This window comes from Borostomias antarcticus, assembly GCF_949987555.1.
Source record: "Borostomias antarcticus genome assembly, contig: scaffold_60, whole genome shotgun sequence".
In the NCBI taxonomy this organism is placed as follows: Eukaryota; Metazoa; Chordata; class Actinopteri; order Stomiiformes; family Stomiidae; genus Borostomias; species Borostomias antarcticus.
Window position 1 is genome coordinate 1,470,671 of NW_028175837.1, and position 18,534 is coordinate 1,489,204.

The window sequence follows — 18,534 nt, forward strand, 5'->3', positions numbered from 1 at the left end:
TTCCACTCAATTCCCACCATTCAGTCCTGGGAGAGTTCCACTGCTCAAGTTTCTCTTGACAGACAGAGAGAGTGGGAGAGAGAGAAAGGGAGAGAGAAGATCAACAATGAAGACCCACACGCTTGTACACATACAGTAGGACCCCACTTATCCGAACCCAACGGGACCACAGGTCGTTCGTATCTCTGAAATGTCCGGATGACTGAAACGTATGTTAAAATGCACCAAATTCAATAAGTGGTATACTTGTTTCATATAGACTCATAATAGACAGATAAATACCCTTAATTACTTGTGAAAATGCATCAAAATTGCAATCAAATAGCCAACTAAACTGATACAGCCTAGCCTATAATAGGCCTACAGTACCCTATAATAAGATAAACAAATTTCCACTTGAGTGCGTGCTTTGATCAAATTCAGTAGCCTACTTTATTCTCAAATGAGGCCTACGCTGCATCGATAGGCTACTGTATTCGCAGAACAAAATGGTATAGCCTATAAACAACCCAACATTAAAACAATTATAGCAAATGATAATCAATCAATAAATAAATGAAATGACAGACAAGTTGTCCTGTCTTAGGCTATTGTAGCCTAAAAGAAAGTCTCTAAAACAACCGATGTAGGCTATAGGCTGTAGGCTATTATTTAACAAATACAGTAGGCCTAGTAGGCTAATCTACATTCTCACAACACGTCTGTGTTCCTGAAGTCCATTAACTGGGAACGAAAAATGACTCGATACTCCTCTGCTTCAGGTTGCTGACGCGCTTTCTGGCTACCAAGGAATGCAGCTCACGAAGCAGACTCGTTTGCGTTTTGCGCTCGACATTAGAGCAAAGAAATGAAACGTGACAGTAGTCTACAGCCTACAGGCAACATGTAGGTCTACATACAGTCTGTTTTTATTCACAGTAGGATACAGTACTGTAATGAAAATCCCACCAGTAACCAGATAGCAGGCTCAAATAAAAGTTTTTTAAGCCTGTCCGGTAGACCGGGAGGTTCGGATCTCTGAAGTTCGGATGAGTGGGGTCCTACTGTATTGCATATCAACCCTAGCCCACCTCGGCTCTTACAGTGTTTGTGTGTGTGTGTGTGTGTGTGTGTGTATGTGTATATGTGTATGTGTCAGCGTGACTCACTCTGTGATACAGTGATCAGAAATCAGCAGTCTCTTTTTCATCGAACCCTGTAGAACAGATCTCACTGACACCCTATAGACAAGCTGCAAAACACAAGCTGCAAAACAAACAGATGAGAATGCAGAGAGAGAAAGAAAGAGAGGTTAATCTAGGCATTCAACCTATAATCAGAGTAAAACAGCAGAGTGGGAGGTGTGTCAGTGTGATGGGTCCACAGCTCCTTCACATATACAACACCCTTCGAGAAGAACGAAAACTGTCCGTCTCCTTCCACAGACACAACAATTATGGTGATGGTGTCCACAGCTTGCTTGTGAGGCTTCTGAAACTCCTGTGTGTGTGTGTGTGTGTGTGTGTATGTGTGTGTGTGTGTGTGTGTGTGTGCGCGCATGCAGGCTCTCCCCTTCACCTGGCGAGCTGAGGAGTGGGACATAAAATGTGCAGCTATACATTTGGTATTAAAGATTTTGGGTCATTTTCTGAACAACTAACCCACCTCATCGTCATCATCATCATCCTCTCCAGATTCCTCCTTGGCTTTGACCATTCCGGTCTTATTGTAGCTTAAGGGGCATGTCCATCTCCTCTTAGTCTGCAAAGCACAGCAGTTGCAGATTAAGTTAAACACAGATGCTCTACAATGTAGGAGTTGGAACATTTATTTATCCTCCTCCATTAGCAGTCATCTGATCAAGATGGTGACATCATACATCCAGTATTGTCCCTCCAACACTAGACAACTTCGTTAGCTTGAATGGTACGTTATTATAGCTAGCCAGCTAACTAGCCAGCTAGCTAACGTTGGCTAACTTAGCCAGCTAGCAGCAACTAAGTTCGCAAGGAACTTTGCACAAGAGGTAGACTAACTTTGCGTCTTCGGCCAGCTTATGTACGGAATAGTAGCAAAACAAGGCATGAGTTTCAGTGAAATACGGCAATATTCTGATACTCAACTTCGCTGCAAACTACGTGCGCTAGCTAACGTACTGACCTGTGGATACTGGCACGCTAGCCAGCTAGTTCACTATTGCTGTTTGGATCACGACAACAGTATATCACATACTTAAGAATAAATCAACATTAATAAAGTTATGGAGGTTATTCAGTTCGTATATAAAATACTGCCTTTGCTAACTTGATAGCTTCGGAGGACATTTGACCCTGGCTCAGCTAGCCAGCTGTCTGCATAGATCTAGCTAGCTCACTATATAACGTTAGCTAGCTGTGTTCCCCACACAATCCCTCGACATGGGATAGATAACATAAATTCAGTTTACCCCATCGCAAAGCAGAATGTTTTGTTCAGAGCGTTTGTAAGACCATCGGCATCCATGGTTTTCAACTTCGAACTGGATGCCGAAACTCGCAGTTCTCTGTGACAGCAAGCAGGGAGACTCCCCCCGGCTATACGCCCCTTGCTGCAGGTGTGACACAAATCCCAAATGCCCACTAACACACATTCACTTCAATGTAAAGGCATGCCGGCTTCAGACAGCTCTCTCTCAAAAAATATAAAGGCTACAGCTTAGCTATTGACACCGTAGGAATCCTGAGAACTTGCTGAACATTTCTATGTATAATTGTCCGTGTAGGTTAAAAACTGTAGGCATGGCAACGAGTTAGAAAAAGGGTAAAAAAATGCAAAATGAGCAGCTCAAAAGTCAGAGTGTGGGCCCATACGTTTCAATGAAGAGCGCAGTTGCCGAACGAATCGTCATAGAGCCACAACTATAAGTCACACGGCTTAGACACTTACATTGTACGAATCAGCATAGTTGTGTGAACGTTTTAATGTAGAATATGTGTAAGAGCTGTTAAAACTGTAGGAGCAACAGCAGTTTACAAAACGTGCAGATGTTTTCAAAATACGAGCTGCTACACTCTAGAAACTGAACATTCCACACATCCACTTCAATGTTAAAAAGGGTCCAAAACAAACTTAAATTACATAAAAACTATAAGGAATTTCAAAAATCTGAATGGATCGTTTACTCAGCTAAAGGTCCTGAACATTTTAAACTTTGAAGGAGGTTTCTAGCACAAAAAATGAAGGAGGAGATAGGTTTCAAAGCTGACAAGGGGTTTCAAGGTCTGCCATAGACTTCCATTGTAATGTTTTTTGGGAAAAAAGCTGAATATTTTAAAAAGTATGAAAGTTATTAAAAATCTGAAAGATAACCCATAAAAACCTTAACAAGCTGAACATTTTGATAGTTGAATGGTTTCTGTAGCTCAAAGTATGAAGGAGCTACAGAGAGCCAAAAAACGTACGGAAAAAGTAAAAATAATAAAGAACTGGATAACAATAGTGTGAATGCTTGCAGCATTCACACTAATAATAATAAAGAAAGAAAGAAATAGTGGGAATATCACAAGTTGGGCTAGCTTCTGCAAGCTAGCCCACCTAATTATTAGGCTGTAGAGTGTGGAGGTCACAAATCATATTCCTTTGAATTATTTTTTCTTGTCGGGGGTGAGGCCCAAAGGGTGCAGAGTTGACTTTGGGGATAATCAGCCCTGTCAAAATTCATCAAAGCCGGGGGCAGGAGTGTGCTAGGGCTCCAAGGTTGTTTACTTTTGAGTGTTTGTCTGTGTGCGTGATCCCATTTAAGAGAGTTCAACCAGAATCTTATCCTCTACTAGATCAGGGGTCAACCACTTCACTTGTCCGCGCTTATTTTCATGATGAGGTGACTGTGGAGATCAAGTGAAGCCTAGATAAATAATTATATCCTCTGGTATTTCAGAATATGTGCAAAATCTGTCCAAGAGCCCCGAGCTCATCTTGAAGTCACTAATTACAGGGAGGCCCACCAGCTGTGGAGGGATTAGATGTTGAGCTACAGTACGTTTGGCCTCCACGCACACACAACTGCTGGTTTTGGGTTTTGCACAATGTTTTTCAGGATAAATGGAAAATAATAAAGTTAATCAGAACACACAAGCACTTGCTCTGCATCATACTACCTAATATTAATTTGAAGCAACACTCAGTTGTATGTTAAGGGTCTAAATCATAAATTTGTGACCCTAAGAAACATGGCAACATGGGAACTGAGAAATGCAAAAGCGGACTTCATCACAATTATTGAAAATGCTCATGGTAACTCCAAAAGCATATAGTCAGATAAATAAATAAGAAACTGGTTAAAACAATGCTACAACTAAGCCAATTGAATTGAGGGTCAATGCCACAACTCTACATTGGCCGGCTGATGTGGCATCGATTCTCAATCAATATTTTGTTGAGTCAGTAGCTATAGCCCAAAGCTTCACAGTTCAGGAAAGTAATGAACTTCAAATACCTGGGCTCTTGGGTCAACCCAACGGAGCAGAACCTCAAAGTGAGGAAGGCGCTCACGTGGAGAGCTCTATACGGCACGAGCAACGTGTGGAAATCCAACCTGGATTTTATTTGGATTTGTATGGGTAGGCCAGGCTTACCTTATAGGAGCAATCGGCACTGCCGTCAGCTAATGCTCTATAATGAGTGGGCATACAGGCTGATGGACTTAAACAGTAAGAGCCAGGGTCATTTTAATTGTAGGCTTCTAACTTCACCATTCACTCTACTGGATTGCTGTAGGATAATGTGTACAGTATCTTCACAACATCACCGTGGCAACCTACAGGCCCCCCACTATCTGTGACTACTGTGACAGGAAAGCATAGCAGGTACAGTTATCACAAATGAACAGCCTATCTAAGTGCTTAGTTTTCTATAATGTGTGTGTTTGTGTGTGTGTGTGTGTGTGTGTGTGTGTAGTAGTACATGTGTGTGTGTGCGGTGATGATACGATTGCTGGCTTTCTTTAGGGTGTGTGTAGTAATAGTTGTAATAGTAGTAGTTTTGTAGTACTGACCTACATTAAAGTCACTTTGGATAAAAGCGTCTGTTAAATTACTGTAATGTAGCCTAATATCGCTCACAGCAACATAGGATATGCAGCTAGGTAGTTTGCTAGCTATTCATGGCTAGTAGTAACCTACTTTGTTTATTAATTTACATTACATATTTTGCTAATTAAGGTAAAAAAGTGCTGTGCGCACCTCACAACCTACAGATGTGGGAAGTTAGAAATGTCACATGCTGCAGCATTTCACCTTCGCGGTATTTGGCAGGGAAATCCCGTTGGAAATCTCGTGGGATTTCAGACGGGTGTTATTTCGTTTTAGTGATGCACCACCGCCAGGTGGCGTCTTTGAGTAAGGGCCCTTTTTAAAACTTTCGCCCACGCCCCTCTAACATCCAGTGCACGTCCCAGGCAGTCCTGGGACAGCACAACAGGCTCTGTGAGTCATGTTCAGTTGAATGCCCTCATGAGTATTAACAGAAGAGCACCATATACATATGCACACATACACTCTAACATGTCGCTCTCTCCTCAGCTCAGCCCAATGGTCTCTGATGGTTCTGTCTGGCCAGCCCTTAGGTGGAGAAACACCTGATCATCAATATAGGCACACGTAAGTACAAATGCACATACGTTTCCATAGACGGGATAAACAAATGGGAATATTGATATTGAGTTAGCGGTAGACATGTGAGATTCATAAGACGCATCACTGATGCCAGTGACGCCACAATATCAGGGAAATTGAGCAATTGCTTCCCTGTAGTGCAAACTTGCAAGATTCGCTCAGTTATTAACCCTTCTTGCCTTTTTTGTTGTTGGTTTTCTCTCTCCTCCTTCCTCTCTGTGCAGTTCTCCTGTGTGCTGAGCCGCTATCCCATGTATTGCCACTGCTGACAGGGTAGAGCTCAGCCCCATGCAGAAGTGAGTGATGAGGAGAGGTAAGATCATTTTCCCGTTTTTTTTCCCTCCAGTTTTAGGAACCGTCTCAAGAATGTGTTCCCCACTTTTATGCCTTTAAATCAGGGTTGGAGTATTCCAGGTGTGTGGCCATGGCCATGAACATCAGTAGAGGAGGGAACCAAGTGTCTCATTCTCTCTCCACAGTTGTGTGGTTGTAACCCCCCACTAGCTACATATTCATTCAATCTTTATTTAACCTCGTGAATCAATTGAGAGTAAGCTCTCATTTACAATGACGTACAATCACTCTATATTTGAACTTGTACTACAGGTGAGATAATCCTTTTTAATGGTCTCTCTCATTGCTGTGCAAGACTTGGGTGTTCTCCTGCTCTGAGTGCCCATTCTCCTATACCTCCCAGATCTACCTCCACAAGCACATCAAGAGGAGCCATGACAACCTCTGTCTCTGCTGAGGAACACACAGAGCATTATGAAGTAGCCAGTGCCTTGGCGAAGGTGTTTGAGCAGCAGTCATCAATGGATTAACTCCCAAGACACAAGGAAGAGACAGCGCAACACACGCTATGACTCCAGTGACGAAGGTAATATAATAAAGTGCATTCAACAGTCCCAAAAGAGTACTACTTGAGTTGACTAATCTGAGCTAATTTACCTCTACTATATGTTCCAGTGCCCAGGCAGCCGGTCGGCAGAACTCAGACCAGACCAGCTATGCCAGGTGCCAGAGCCGGAAGGCCTGCTCTGCCAGTTATCAATGCAGGTATCCATGCATGTTTGTGTTGGTGAAATGTCTATGCATATTTGCACACTTACAGTTAACTCAGGACTGTCTGAAGACTCATGTACTCAGTTCACTAATTCGCTCATCTCACATCTCACTACTCGGCAGTAGATGTTCATCGCCCGGGTCCTTTGAGCCAAGGCGCTGTGAGCCCAGGCCCTTCAGCCCTTCAGACGTCCAGGCACGAGCAGCATGCATCAGCGATTAGCACCCCGGCCAGACCAGGTCAGGGTCTGACATGTCTCATGTCGAGTTGATTCTTCCCCTTATGCCAGAATCACTACGCCGCCAGCACCATAGTTTCCTGCTCATCCCTTTATCCTCTGGTTTTCAGGTAGTTCTCTGATGCCATCGCCTGTGAGACCAACAGCTCCAGCAGGGTTGCCATCAAGCTCTGCAGATGCTGGTATGCTGAATTTTGTGAACTACTTCATGCTGCATGTAGGGATATACTTTGAGCTGAATATCCATTATGGGACCGTACAATTACTTATAGCCACATCTGTGTTTAATATCCAGACTTCCAGAGGATGATGTGTCAGCAGTTCTCCAGCGTCATGCAGAGTCTGAGGGAGATGGCACAGACAATGAATAGGCTGGAGCAGAGACTGGAGCAGAGACTGTCCGGCGAGTCTGCAGACAGCTATCGGGGAGCAGTACTGGATGACCTGCACCCTGCTAAAACGGAGGAGGAGCTGCTGGTCTTGGAGGAGCAGCTGAAGGACAAGGATCATCAAAGGAAGATGGTGAGTAACTTCAAGGCAGAACTTTGTTCCTTATTTTTGCAGAGAAGTGTTAAGGAAATGTAAAAGTAAATGATTGTCTTTATGTTTTGCAGACACGATATCTGAGTTCCATTGGCGGCAAAGATCTGCCAGATGTGGTCCGGCGGGTGCTGTCAGCCATTGCCATACACAGAGTGTGGTGTGTCTACAGCGTCCATGGGAAGAGGGGGAAGAAGCCTCTGAAGAATATGACCCTCTACAACAGGGGTGTCAAACTCTGGCCCGTGGGCCAAATTTGGCCCGCAGTGTAATTATATTTGGCCCGCGAGGCAATACCAAATGACTACTAGAGCTGGCCCGCCAGTATTTGATTTTGCATGTCTGCACTATTAAGTTATATATTGTATGGTAATAAGCGTTGCTTGTTCCATATTCAATGTTAAAGCAAAACTTGTTTGGGTCCATATTAACATTTTCATTTGTTCAATGTTGGCCCGCGACTTTGTTCAAGTTTTACATTTTGGCCCACTGTGTATTTGAGTTTGACACCCCTGCCTTAGCCTCTCACACTAATCCACTTCACAGGTGACGTCAATAAGTCTGTGAGGGTTCAGGGCTTGAAGGTTTAGGGGGGCTGTCAGGGGCATTGGGACTGGCCCATAGCGTCAGAGTATAAAATGCCATTTAATCCCATTGACATTCCATACTCTTCCCCATATTCTTTGATATTCTTTGTTGTTTTTAAATGTGCGCTATAAATAAAGTGGTATGGTATGGTATGGTATGGTATGGTATGGTATGGTATGGTAGCGTTCATTTCTAGAGAGGAGGTGACGCAACAGAGCTGAACCCAGTCACGTGATTACGGGTCGTCCTAGAAACGCATTCTAAGCAGCTGCAGCCAATCCAATCAAATGGCAGAGAGTTTGGAACGCAGCGAATGAGATTCGAGCCAGCCAGGATTTAAACCAAGACAATACAGCCTTTGGTTGTGCTGCATTCAGTGTGCTTTTATTCTCTACAGAAGCAACACAGCTTTCGAGATGGCTCTCCGCATGACCAGAGTAAGTTTGTGTACAGTATTTTTGCTTTTACGATAATCTTTTAGTCTAAGTAACATTGTTGTGTTCCATTTAGATTTTTGCTCATGCTTTCGGAATTTAATCATCAACTGAGTAACGCTAGCCTCGAGCTTGTGTCTGGTCAGCTATTGCTCGTGATATCCATGTCGATATGTGCAGAACTTCGGTCGTATACATTCCATTGCACCGTGGAGGAAACTAAACATGGTTTGATTCTATTTTGTAGAATCGCATCGCTTCTTCTGAGAACCAAACCGCTATCGCGGGCAAGGCTGTGCTGGGGAACAAGACGAGGCCGCGAGCTGCGCTTGGTGAAATCGGAAATAGCGTTGCCGTTCCCGTACAAGGTCTGAAAAAGGTAACGTTAAGATTTGCTTACTACTTACTGTTCTCAACTCGGTCGTCAAGCTACTACTCGTACTAAAAACGGTATTTGCAGGATGCTAAGGCGGCAGCCCCAAAAGCGGTTGTGAGGAAGGCCAGCACACGGGTGGAGAAGGCCCCGGAGGTCCAACAGCCCAAGAGACATGTTGCCCCTGTTGAGCCAGAGGTGTGTTTTTTTTGGACTGGTTATTAATGACTTTAACTGAGCAGTGGTTTGATTCTATATTGTCTGATTTTGGGCACAACACCTCATTTAATATGAATGTTTTCTTGCTGACCAGGTTCTGCCCGAGCCCCTGTCTCCCACACTGATGGAGACTTCTGGCTGTGCCCCCAATGACCTGTGCCAGGCCTTCTCCGACGTCCTGCTGGACATCAAGGATGTCGATGCCGACGACTACGACATCCCCATGCTCTGTAGTGAATACGTCAAGGACATCTACAAGTATCTCCAGCAGCTTGAGGTTGCCATTTTGTTTTAGGACCTTTGTGTTGCACTTTGTCGATGCTTTTAATGTCTCATGTAAAGCCCTTTGAATTGCCTTGTTGCTGAAATGTGCTTTACAAAAACTTGTGCCTAGTCAGATTTGTGGCAAGTTGTGTTAAAAATCGCTGGCTTCATGCTGTCTTTCCATCGTTTCCCTGTAGGTTGAACAGGCCGTCAGAGCGAACTATCTGGAGGGACAGGAAGTGAGCGGCAACATGCGCGCCATCCTCATCGACTGGCTGGTCCAGGTCCAAATCAAGTTCCGTCTGCTGCAGGAGACCATGTACATGACTGTGGGCATCATCGACCGCTTCCTCCAGGTACAATGTTTAATTGTCTGTTTTTATATGGCAAGTGGGCAAAAAACTGGGCCAGTGACTGATATTGGCAGTAAATTGGGCCGTTTTCTATAGCCTGCTTTCCTCGTGCTTAAAATGTATTATCCCGAAACGTTAACAGGATAACCCAGTGCCCAAGAAGCAGCTTCAGCTGGTTGGTGTGATGTCCCAAGGTGGACTATCCAAAGGTGGTTCCGACAACGCCAGCTAAATACTTTCTGGGAGTATTAGCACTCCACTATTACCAGGCTTTATAGTTCTTTATCTCAGGGTTGAACAGAGTATACAGATTCTGAAACAGTTGCAAAGTATGAACAGAGTTAAGTTTTATTCTTATTTTACAATACTGTAGGACTGTGCACAAGGAGGTTTTCACCGCCCAGGGTGACTTGGATCGATAGTCTTAGGGGATTTCTCCCGACGGCCTCCTGGACCGGGAGAGCTGGTTGGTGGAGCTCCACCCTGCCACGTATACTGCGGATTGGAAACAAGTGTCAGTTCTCACACGAAAAAAGGGGACCACTGAGTCCTTTAACCACTAGGGGGTGTCCACGGCAAACCAACACTACAAAACTATCACAGCAACTACGGCAATCCAATTGAGAGGGCAGGGTCTTCCAGGAGTGTTCGGTTAATCCACAAAATTTATCCAATATCCACTTGGTAAACAGATAGCCGGGCCAGCCAAGCGGCAATTAAAAAGTCAAAGATTTAAGTCAATGGCTGGCTGTATGGTACACTTATTCGCACAAAATATAAAATAATAGGCCCAGTCAATGTCCATGTAGGCTATTACTAAAATGCCAGGGCTGTTTCTAAATGTCTCTTATAAAATACTAAAATAGCAAGGCGGTTCTTAATGTCCATACGAATAATTAAACAGGTCAGAGCACAGTAGCCTACTTAACTTCGGAGAGGATGTCGGGACACCGACACTCCACTGTAGTATGACGCGCTCCCCAGCACAGGTTGGTTCAGGATCGGGGCGTAGTCAGGCCGGCCGCTGATCGGGGTAGGCTATCCAGCGAGCAGCACTCTCTCGCTCCGGTTCCCTGACGGCTCACGTCTGCAGCAACTCCCTCTGGTCCACCGCTCTCACAGGTCCCGCTGATCGCCGCAGTCTTCCTCGGCTCCGGCGCTGTAGCTGGTGACTAGGTAACGTTAGCTGACAGTCAATTCACGTGCGCGTTTCTCTTTCGCCGCCGTAGCACCGGGATAGTCCTCCAGGCAAGCACACGCTCCGATTTCCGTCCCCCACACAACCCCCGTTCTGCCGGGGCAGTGTGCTCTTTATAGCAGGCTGTGAGACACAGGTGTTCCCGGTTCAGTCCTGATTGTCCTCTCACTCACCGACGATGGTTGCCGCCCCCTTTGCCCAGCTCTAATCATCAGGGTTGGGAGTAAACAAACGGTCACAGCACAGCGAAAAACACATACAGGTAGTACAAAAATGGACCTCGTCACATCTCCCCATTGTGAAATGTTGGCAGTCTCTGCCATTCAGAGTCTATAGCGGGGTGGTGGGATGCCTATATTTGGCCGGGTTGAGCGCCTTGGCTCAGCGGCTGCGTCAGGGTTGTAGTCATTGGCGGGTACATGTCGGACAGGGACAGGGACTGCGCGCCTTGGCTCGGCGGCCGCGTCAGGGTTGGCGTCAGGCGCGGGTACATGTCGGACAGGGACGGGGATATATAAGAGCGTAGGGCTCGCAGGTCTCACAGGGTTCTCTGGCAGAGTCACTGGTGGCCTCTGCGAGGGGGGAACCGTGCACAGTTTCAGGGCATTCCGGTGGAGGACTTTCTCCCTCCCACCCCTCTCCGGCTGTACTTTGTACACTACGCCCGTGTTTCCCTTGGCTTCGACGACACGATAGGGCTCGGGGTCCCATACCCCATGTAGCTTTCCCAACCCTCGTCGGCCCCGGTCACGCACCCACACCCGTTCCCCAGCTAACAATGGAGTCGCGTTGGCTCTTTGGTCGTAGCGGCTCTTACTCCGCTCGGCCGCCTTGTCCATCCTACCACGTGCTAGCTCATACGCATATGTCAGCTTCCTGTGATGGTCTCCGACCCAGTCAGTCAGTCCCTTGCTTGGCTGTTCCCGTTCTACCCCTAGCACAACATCTACTGGGAGCCTGAGGTGTCGGCCCTGCAGCAGATAGGATGGCGCGAAGCCGGTGGCACTGTGTACGGTGTTATTGTAGGCCTGTAGGAGTTCGGATAAATACTCTGGCCAGCGGCTCTGTTTCTCGGCCCCCATGGTACGGAGCATGTTAAGGAGTGTTTGGTTCATGCGTTCGACACGCCCATTCCCGGCAGGGTGGTAAGGTGTTGTCCTGCTCTTAGTGACTCCATACATCTCGCATAGCTGCTGCATCAAGTCAGACTCAAAATTGGGGCCCTGGTCTGAATGAAAACGGACGGGGCACCCAAAGTGCCGCACGATCTCAGAATAGATTGCTCGTACAGTGGTCCTGGCTGTCTGATCGCGGGTAGCTACGGCCCATGTGTAACGCGTAAACATATCAGTCATCACTAGTATGTTTTGATAGTAGTCGTTTGGTCGACCGAGTGTTAGAAAGTCAAGAGCGACTACCTCAAGGGGGAAGGTAACGGTTACTGGGTTCAAGGGGGCTCGTGGTTCTACCTTGTCACGTTGCAAACTGCATGTAACACACTCTGCTTGGAATTGGCGCACCTGTGTCTCCATGCCTACCCAGAAGAACCGGCGCCTCAGCGTCAGCAGCGTCCTTCCCGCTCCAGCATGTGCCGCAGACTTGTGGTGTTGTTCCCATACCATCTGACGCCGGGGGCCTGGACACACAACCTGAAACAATTGCTCTGAGGTGTTAGGGTCAGTGAATCGGCGACACAAAACCCCATCCCGTAGGCTGAGCCGCCTGAATTGTTTCAACAACCTTGCTGTCCCAGTGGTGTGTATCTCCTGTTGTCGGCCCGTAGGGCAATGCCCTTGTTCCACATACCTTCTCACAGTGCGGATCTCAGGGTCAGCTACTTGTTCCTGTTCCCAGTCGATGCGGCCTTCTGGGGCGCCATCCTGGTGGGTCACCACAGCTGATGCGGTTACGTCTCTAGGACTGAGTTGCTGTGGGGGGTGTTTAGGTGTGGGGAATCGCGACAAAGCATCCGCATTCACATTTTCTCTGCCAGCACGATATTTCACCTCAAAGTCAAAGGATGCCAGTTGGGCTGCCCAGCGTTGTTCCACTGCACCCAGTTTCGCCGTCTGCAAATGGGCCACAGGATTATTATCGGTGTAAACAACAAACTTGGCACCAGTCAAATAATCTTTGAACTTTTCGGTAACTGCCCACTTTAGTGCGAGGAGTTCAAGCTTGAAGGAGCTATAGTTGGCGTCATTCTGCTCTGTAGGATGCAAACTGCGGCTCGCATAGGCAACCACCCTCTCTTTACCCCCCTGCACTTGGGCGAGTACTGCTCCCAGCCCATGGTGACTGGCGTCTGTGTAGAGGGTAAATGGCTGTGAGAAGTCTGCGTAAGCTAGGATAGGGGCCTCTGTTAGCACTTTCTTTAGAGCATCAAATGCTGTTTGAGCTTCTACTGACCAGGATATGCGATGAGAACCCAGACGCTTGTCATTCGGCACTCCTACCAGGAGTGAGTTTAGGGGGCGTGCAATTTTTGCAAACCCAGGGACGAAACGTCTGTAATATCCGGCCAGGCCGAGGAAGGCCTTGAGTTCCTTAGCAGTGGTAGGGGCTGGCCAATCGACAACAGCAGCTATCTTCTCGGGGTCCGGTTTCACGCCTTCACGGTCGACTACATGCCCCAGGAATTTAACCTGCCGATGGAAGAGTTTGCATTTGTCAGGGCGTAGCTTCAAGCCATGTTTCGAGAGACGCTCAAACACCTCCTCTAAGTGCTTTAAGTGCGTAGCAAAATCGGAGGAGTACACAATAATGTCATCTAAATAGACTAGGAGGGAGTCAGTAATTTGGCCATTTAAGCATTGTTGCATAAGGCGTTGGAAAGTGGCTGGCGCGTTGCAGAGGCCAAATGGCATGCGTTGAAACTCGTACAGACCTACAGGGGTGGTAAAAGCAGTTTTTTCACGGTCCTGCGGGTCTACCTCCACTTGCCAGTATCCGCTGGCCAGGTCCAACGTGGAGAACCATTCTGCGCGGGTCATGGAGGTCAGGGTCTCCTCGATCCTGGGAAGTGGGAAAGCATCTTTGTGTGTAACAGAGTTCAACTTTCTGTAGTCTACACAGAATCTCCAGCTGCCATCTTTCTTCTTTACCATGACTATGGGTGCTGCCCATGGGCTGGAGCTTTCAGTAATGACACCATTTTGCAACATACCTTCCAACAGGGTTCTCATATCCTGGTACAGCAAGGGGGGTAATGGTCGGAAGCGTTCCCGTATGGGCGGTGCCTCGCCTGTAGGGATAGAGTGTTTTACCACATCTGTCCTTCCGAAATCTTCCTCGTGGGCCGCGAAAGCCTTCTCCCATTTGTGCAGCAGGGCAGCCAGTTGTCTCTGCTCATCTTGGGTGAGGTCCGGCCGCTCGGCCAGCTTAAGGACCTGGAATGCTTGATCAGGCTCCTCCCCCATGCATACATCCACTACACTGACCTTGACTGTACCTTCCTCCTCCTGTTCTAGGCAGACATCCTGCACACCATAAACATCCAGGCTATCGACCTGAGTCACTTGACCGAGCTTCTGGTAGCGGTCCAAGGAGACAGGGAAGTCGTGTAGGTTGCGGATCCGGACGGGGACCCGTCCATTCTTGACCACAGCTACAGACCGGGCCACGGAAATGGCGCCTGGCTCAGGGAGTGCTTCTACCAGACCATGATAGTCCCGCCTGCCAGCTGCAGCCCGTCCCCAGACAACCACCTCACTCCGGGCTGGGATAGTCACTCCGTGGCGGTGCGCTGCCCAGACGTAGCCATGGTGTCCATCATCTGTCGTCACTCCAGTCCTACGACACGTCGCAAATGCTGCGTTCCAGGCACTTTGGGACTTGGGGTTTTTACAGAACAACCGGGCTGGCCCTTCCGAATTACGGAACACAGCGTCCCAGCAAGGCTGTATGATGTTCATACCAATAATGAGGGGGTCTGATGCTGATCTGTCCTCTACTACAAAAACCCCTCGCGGACCGATCTGATGGCCCTCGATGTCAAAATCTAGCTGTACATATCCTAGATAGGGGATATGGAGGTTGTTGGCCGCTTTTATTCTGACCATAGCAGGGGGTTCTCTAACTTCGCTTTCTGGGAAGTGTTGGCTCAAAAGGCTATGACTGATGATTGATATTTGGGAACCTGTGTCTAAGAGCCCTTTCAACTTGACTACACCCACTCCCACCTCAACCTGGGGGCACTGCCCAACTAACATAACCGATGGCCCTTGTACCTCCTCCTCTTGTCCTAGCCCCACCGCCCGAGCCTCAGAAGTGGGGGATGCTAGTTTAAATGTGAGGGGGTGTGACTGTCTCCACAGAAGCGGGCCATGTGACCTACTTGGTCACAACGCCTACAGATCGGCCTACCATCTGGTGCCCATTTATTAGATGATGCAGGGACTTCCTGGCGGCGCATAGGCGCGCGGCGCGAAGTGGCGTGGTTAGTCTGCTGAGGTGGGCCTCTTGGCCGGAGCTCTTCTAGGAGGTCACGTGTCCAATCTTTCAGCTGATCCTTTAACTCTGCAAGGATCTCCTGCTTGATTTCTGCTTTCCAGTCGGTTTTCTGTGGGTGAGAGCGCACGTTATTTGTTCCCCCCATGGCTGTACAAGATAGCTCTGGCCACTTACGTCCATGTCCATCCTCGTCCAGGAGGAACGCTTCTCGTTGGAGATCATTGAAGGTTCCGTCAGGGTTCTGGCGTGCATGTCTCCTCATGGCCTGCGCCAGAGGTCCCTCCTCCAGCCCAAGCATGAACTGCTCTTTCATGTGTACGTCAGTGGGTGCTGCGTCTTCATCAAGCCGTTGTAACCGGCTGCGGAGTTCTCTCAACCTGAGGGCATAAGACTTAACAGGTTCATCTGGTCTTTGACGGCACCCATAGAATTGTACTCTGAGCAATGGACCTGAAGACTTTTCAGCATAAATGGCATCTAGAGCAGTAAAAATCTTTGCTGCAGTGTTACGCTCATCTGCAGTTAGGATGTTAATCTGTCTTTTGGCCTCTCCAGTCAGTGCTCCCATAATCATACTAACTTTCTGAGTCTCTGTTTGTCCCTCGATTCCAACCAGCCCTTTTAGCTGCTCTTTCCAATCTTCGTATTTCCATACCTCTGAATTTTTCCAATCTGTTTGGTCTATTCCTCCGAATTTTGGCACCCATGGTGCACCTGGGAATACAGGCATCATCATCATGTTCAGAATTCACAATGTTACAAATCTGTACTCTGTTCAAAGCCTGAGTCCTGCCAACAACTGCCAAAAAAGGATGTCCCAAGGTGGACTATCCAAAGGTGGTTCCGACAACGCCAGCTAAATACTTTCTGGGAGTATTAGCACTCCACTATTACCAGGCTTTATAGTTCTTTATCTCAGGGTTGAACAGAGTATACAGATTCTGAAACAGTTGCAAAGTATGAACAGAGTTAAGTTTTATTCTTATTTTACAATACTGTAGGACTGTGCACAAGGAGGTTTTCACCGCCCAGGGTGACTTGGATCGATAGTCTTAGGGGATTTCTCCCGACGGCCTCCTGGACCGGGAGAGCTGGTTGGTGGAGCTCCACCCTGCCACGTATACTGCGGATTGGAAACAAGTGTCAGTTCTCACACGAAAAAAGGGGACCACTGAGTCCTTTAACCACTAGGGGGTGTCCACGGCAAACCAACACTACAAAACTATCACAGCAACTACGGCAATCCAATTGAGAGGGCAGGGTCTTCCAGGAGTGTTCGGTTAATCCACAAAATTTATCCAATATCCACTTGGTAAACAGATAGCCGGGCCAGCCAAGCGGCAATTAAAAAGTCAAAGATTTAAGTCAATGGCTGGCTGTATGGTACACTTATTCGCACAAAATATAAAATAATAGGCCCAGTCAATGTCCATGTAGGCTATTACTAAAATGCCAGGGCTGTTTCTAAATGTCTCTTATAAAATACTAAAATAGCAAGGCGGTTCTTAATGTCCATACGAATAATTAAACAGGTCAGAGCACAGTAGCCTACTTAACTTCGGAGAGGATGTCGGGACACCGACACTCCACTGTAGTATGACGCGCTCCCCAGCACAGGTTGGTTCAGGATCGGGGCGTAGTCAGGCCGGCCGCTGATCGGGGTAGGCTATCCAGCGAGCAGCACTCTCTCGCTCCGGTTCCCTGACGGCTCACGTCTGCAGCAACTCCCTCTGGTCCACCGCTCTCACAGGTCCCGCTGATCGCCGCAGTCTTCCTCGGCTCCGGCGCTGTAGCTGGTGACTAGGTAACGTTAGCTGACAGTCAATTCACGTGCGCGTTTCTCTTTCGCCGCCGTAGCACCGGGATAGTCCTCCAGGCAAGCACACGCTCCGATTTCCGTCCCCCACACAACCCCCGTTCTGCCGGGGCAGTGTGCTCTTTATAGCAGGCTGTGAGACACAGGTGTTCCCGGTTCAGTCCTGATTGTCCTCTCACTCACCGACGATGGTTGCCGCCCCCTTTGCCCAGCTCTAATCATCAGGGTTGGGAGTAAACAAACGGTCACAGCACAGCGAAAAACACATACAGGTAGTACAAAAATGGACCTCGTCACAGTGACGGCCATGTTCATCGCCTCGAAGTACGAGGAGATGTACCCTCCAGAGATCGCAGACTTCTCTTTTGTGACGGACCAGGCCTACACCACCGCCCAGATCCGGGACATGGAGATGAAGATCCTGAGGGTGCTGAACTTCAGCTTTGGCCGCCCGCTCCCCCTCCAGTTCCTGAGGAGGGCCTCAAAGATCTGCGAGGTCTGTTTGGTTACCGCCTGTCAACCATCTTGAGTTCACCCTCCAGGGCTTCCAAGTGTCTGATTTTGCGTTGCATCTCCAGGTGACCGCTGAGCCCCACACCCTGGCCAAGTACTTTGTGGAGCTCACCATGGTGGACTACGAGATGGTCCACTTTCCTCCCTCGCAGGTGGCCAGCGCTGCCTGCGCCCTCACCCTGAAGGTCTTCAACTGCGGGGACTGGGTAAGATGCCAGATGTGCACTGTTATGGGTAGGAAGCCATTTTGGACTGCACTTATAGGTAGTATTTGCTGTTGGCTGACTTTGCTCTGTCCTGTCAGAACGTGACACTGCAGCACTACATGAACTACACAGAGGACAGCCTGGTCACCGTGATGCAGCACATCGCCAAGAACGTTTGCAAAGTAAACGAGGGCAAGACTAAGCATATGGTGAGATGTGGAGTTTTATCTCCTTAATGTCTGTTGTGATGGTCTGATACGCAATGCTACATGTTTTGTTCGTTGCTAATCCAGACTTTTTAAACCTGAATGTTGTCCCTGTGTAAATCTCTTGTCCAGGCGGTGAAGAGCAAGTACTCTACTCAGAAGCAGATGAAAATCGCCACCCTTCCCCAACTGAAGTCTTCGCTGATCAAGGACCTGGCCAAGGCGATTACCCTATGAGTTTAAAAATTTAAGCACCGTGGGCTTTTTTTGTACAGTTTTTGTAAGATTTGTAGCATGACTTTTATTGAATGTGGTTGGACACAATTGTACATTCCCAACACATTAGGGCTTTTTTCCCTCCTTAAATGTAAATTGTTTTAAAGTTTTTGCCTGTTGTAACTACTTGTTTTCCCCTTGAAATTCATTGTTTGCTTGTCA

General features: G+C 47.8%; 1 protein-coding gene across 1 annotated transcript; it reads left to right on the forward strand.

Annotated features, from left to right (window-relative positions):
- Positions 1-8,392: 8,392 nt before the first annotated feature.
- Positions 8,393-18,333, forward strand: LOC311329155 (G2/mitotic-specific cyclin-B1-like; the record flags this gene model as incomplete). The annotated part of the gene is made up of 10 exons (XM_084463032.1): positions 8,393-8,499; positions 8,744-8,875; positions 8,957-9,067; positions 9,183-9,365; positions 9,550-9,708; positions 9,848-9,899; positions 17,471-17,667; positions 17,750-17,890; positions 17,989-18,099; positions 18,229-18,333. Exons 1-10 carry the CDS (start codon positions 8,479-8,481, stop codon positions 18,331-18,333), a joined length of 1,212 nt encoding a protein of 403 aa, XP_084319158.1. The 5' UTR covers positions 8,393-8,478.
- Positions 18,334-18,534: the final 201 nt, after the last annotated feature.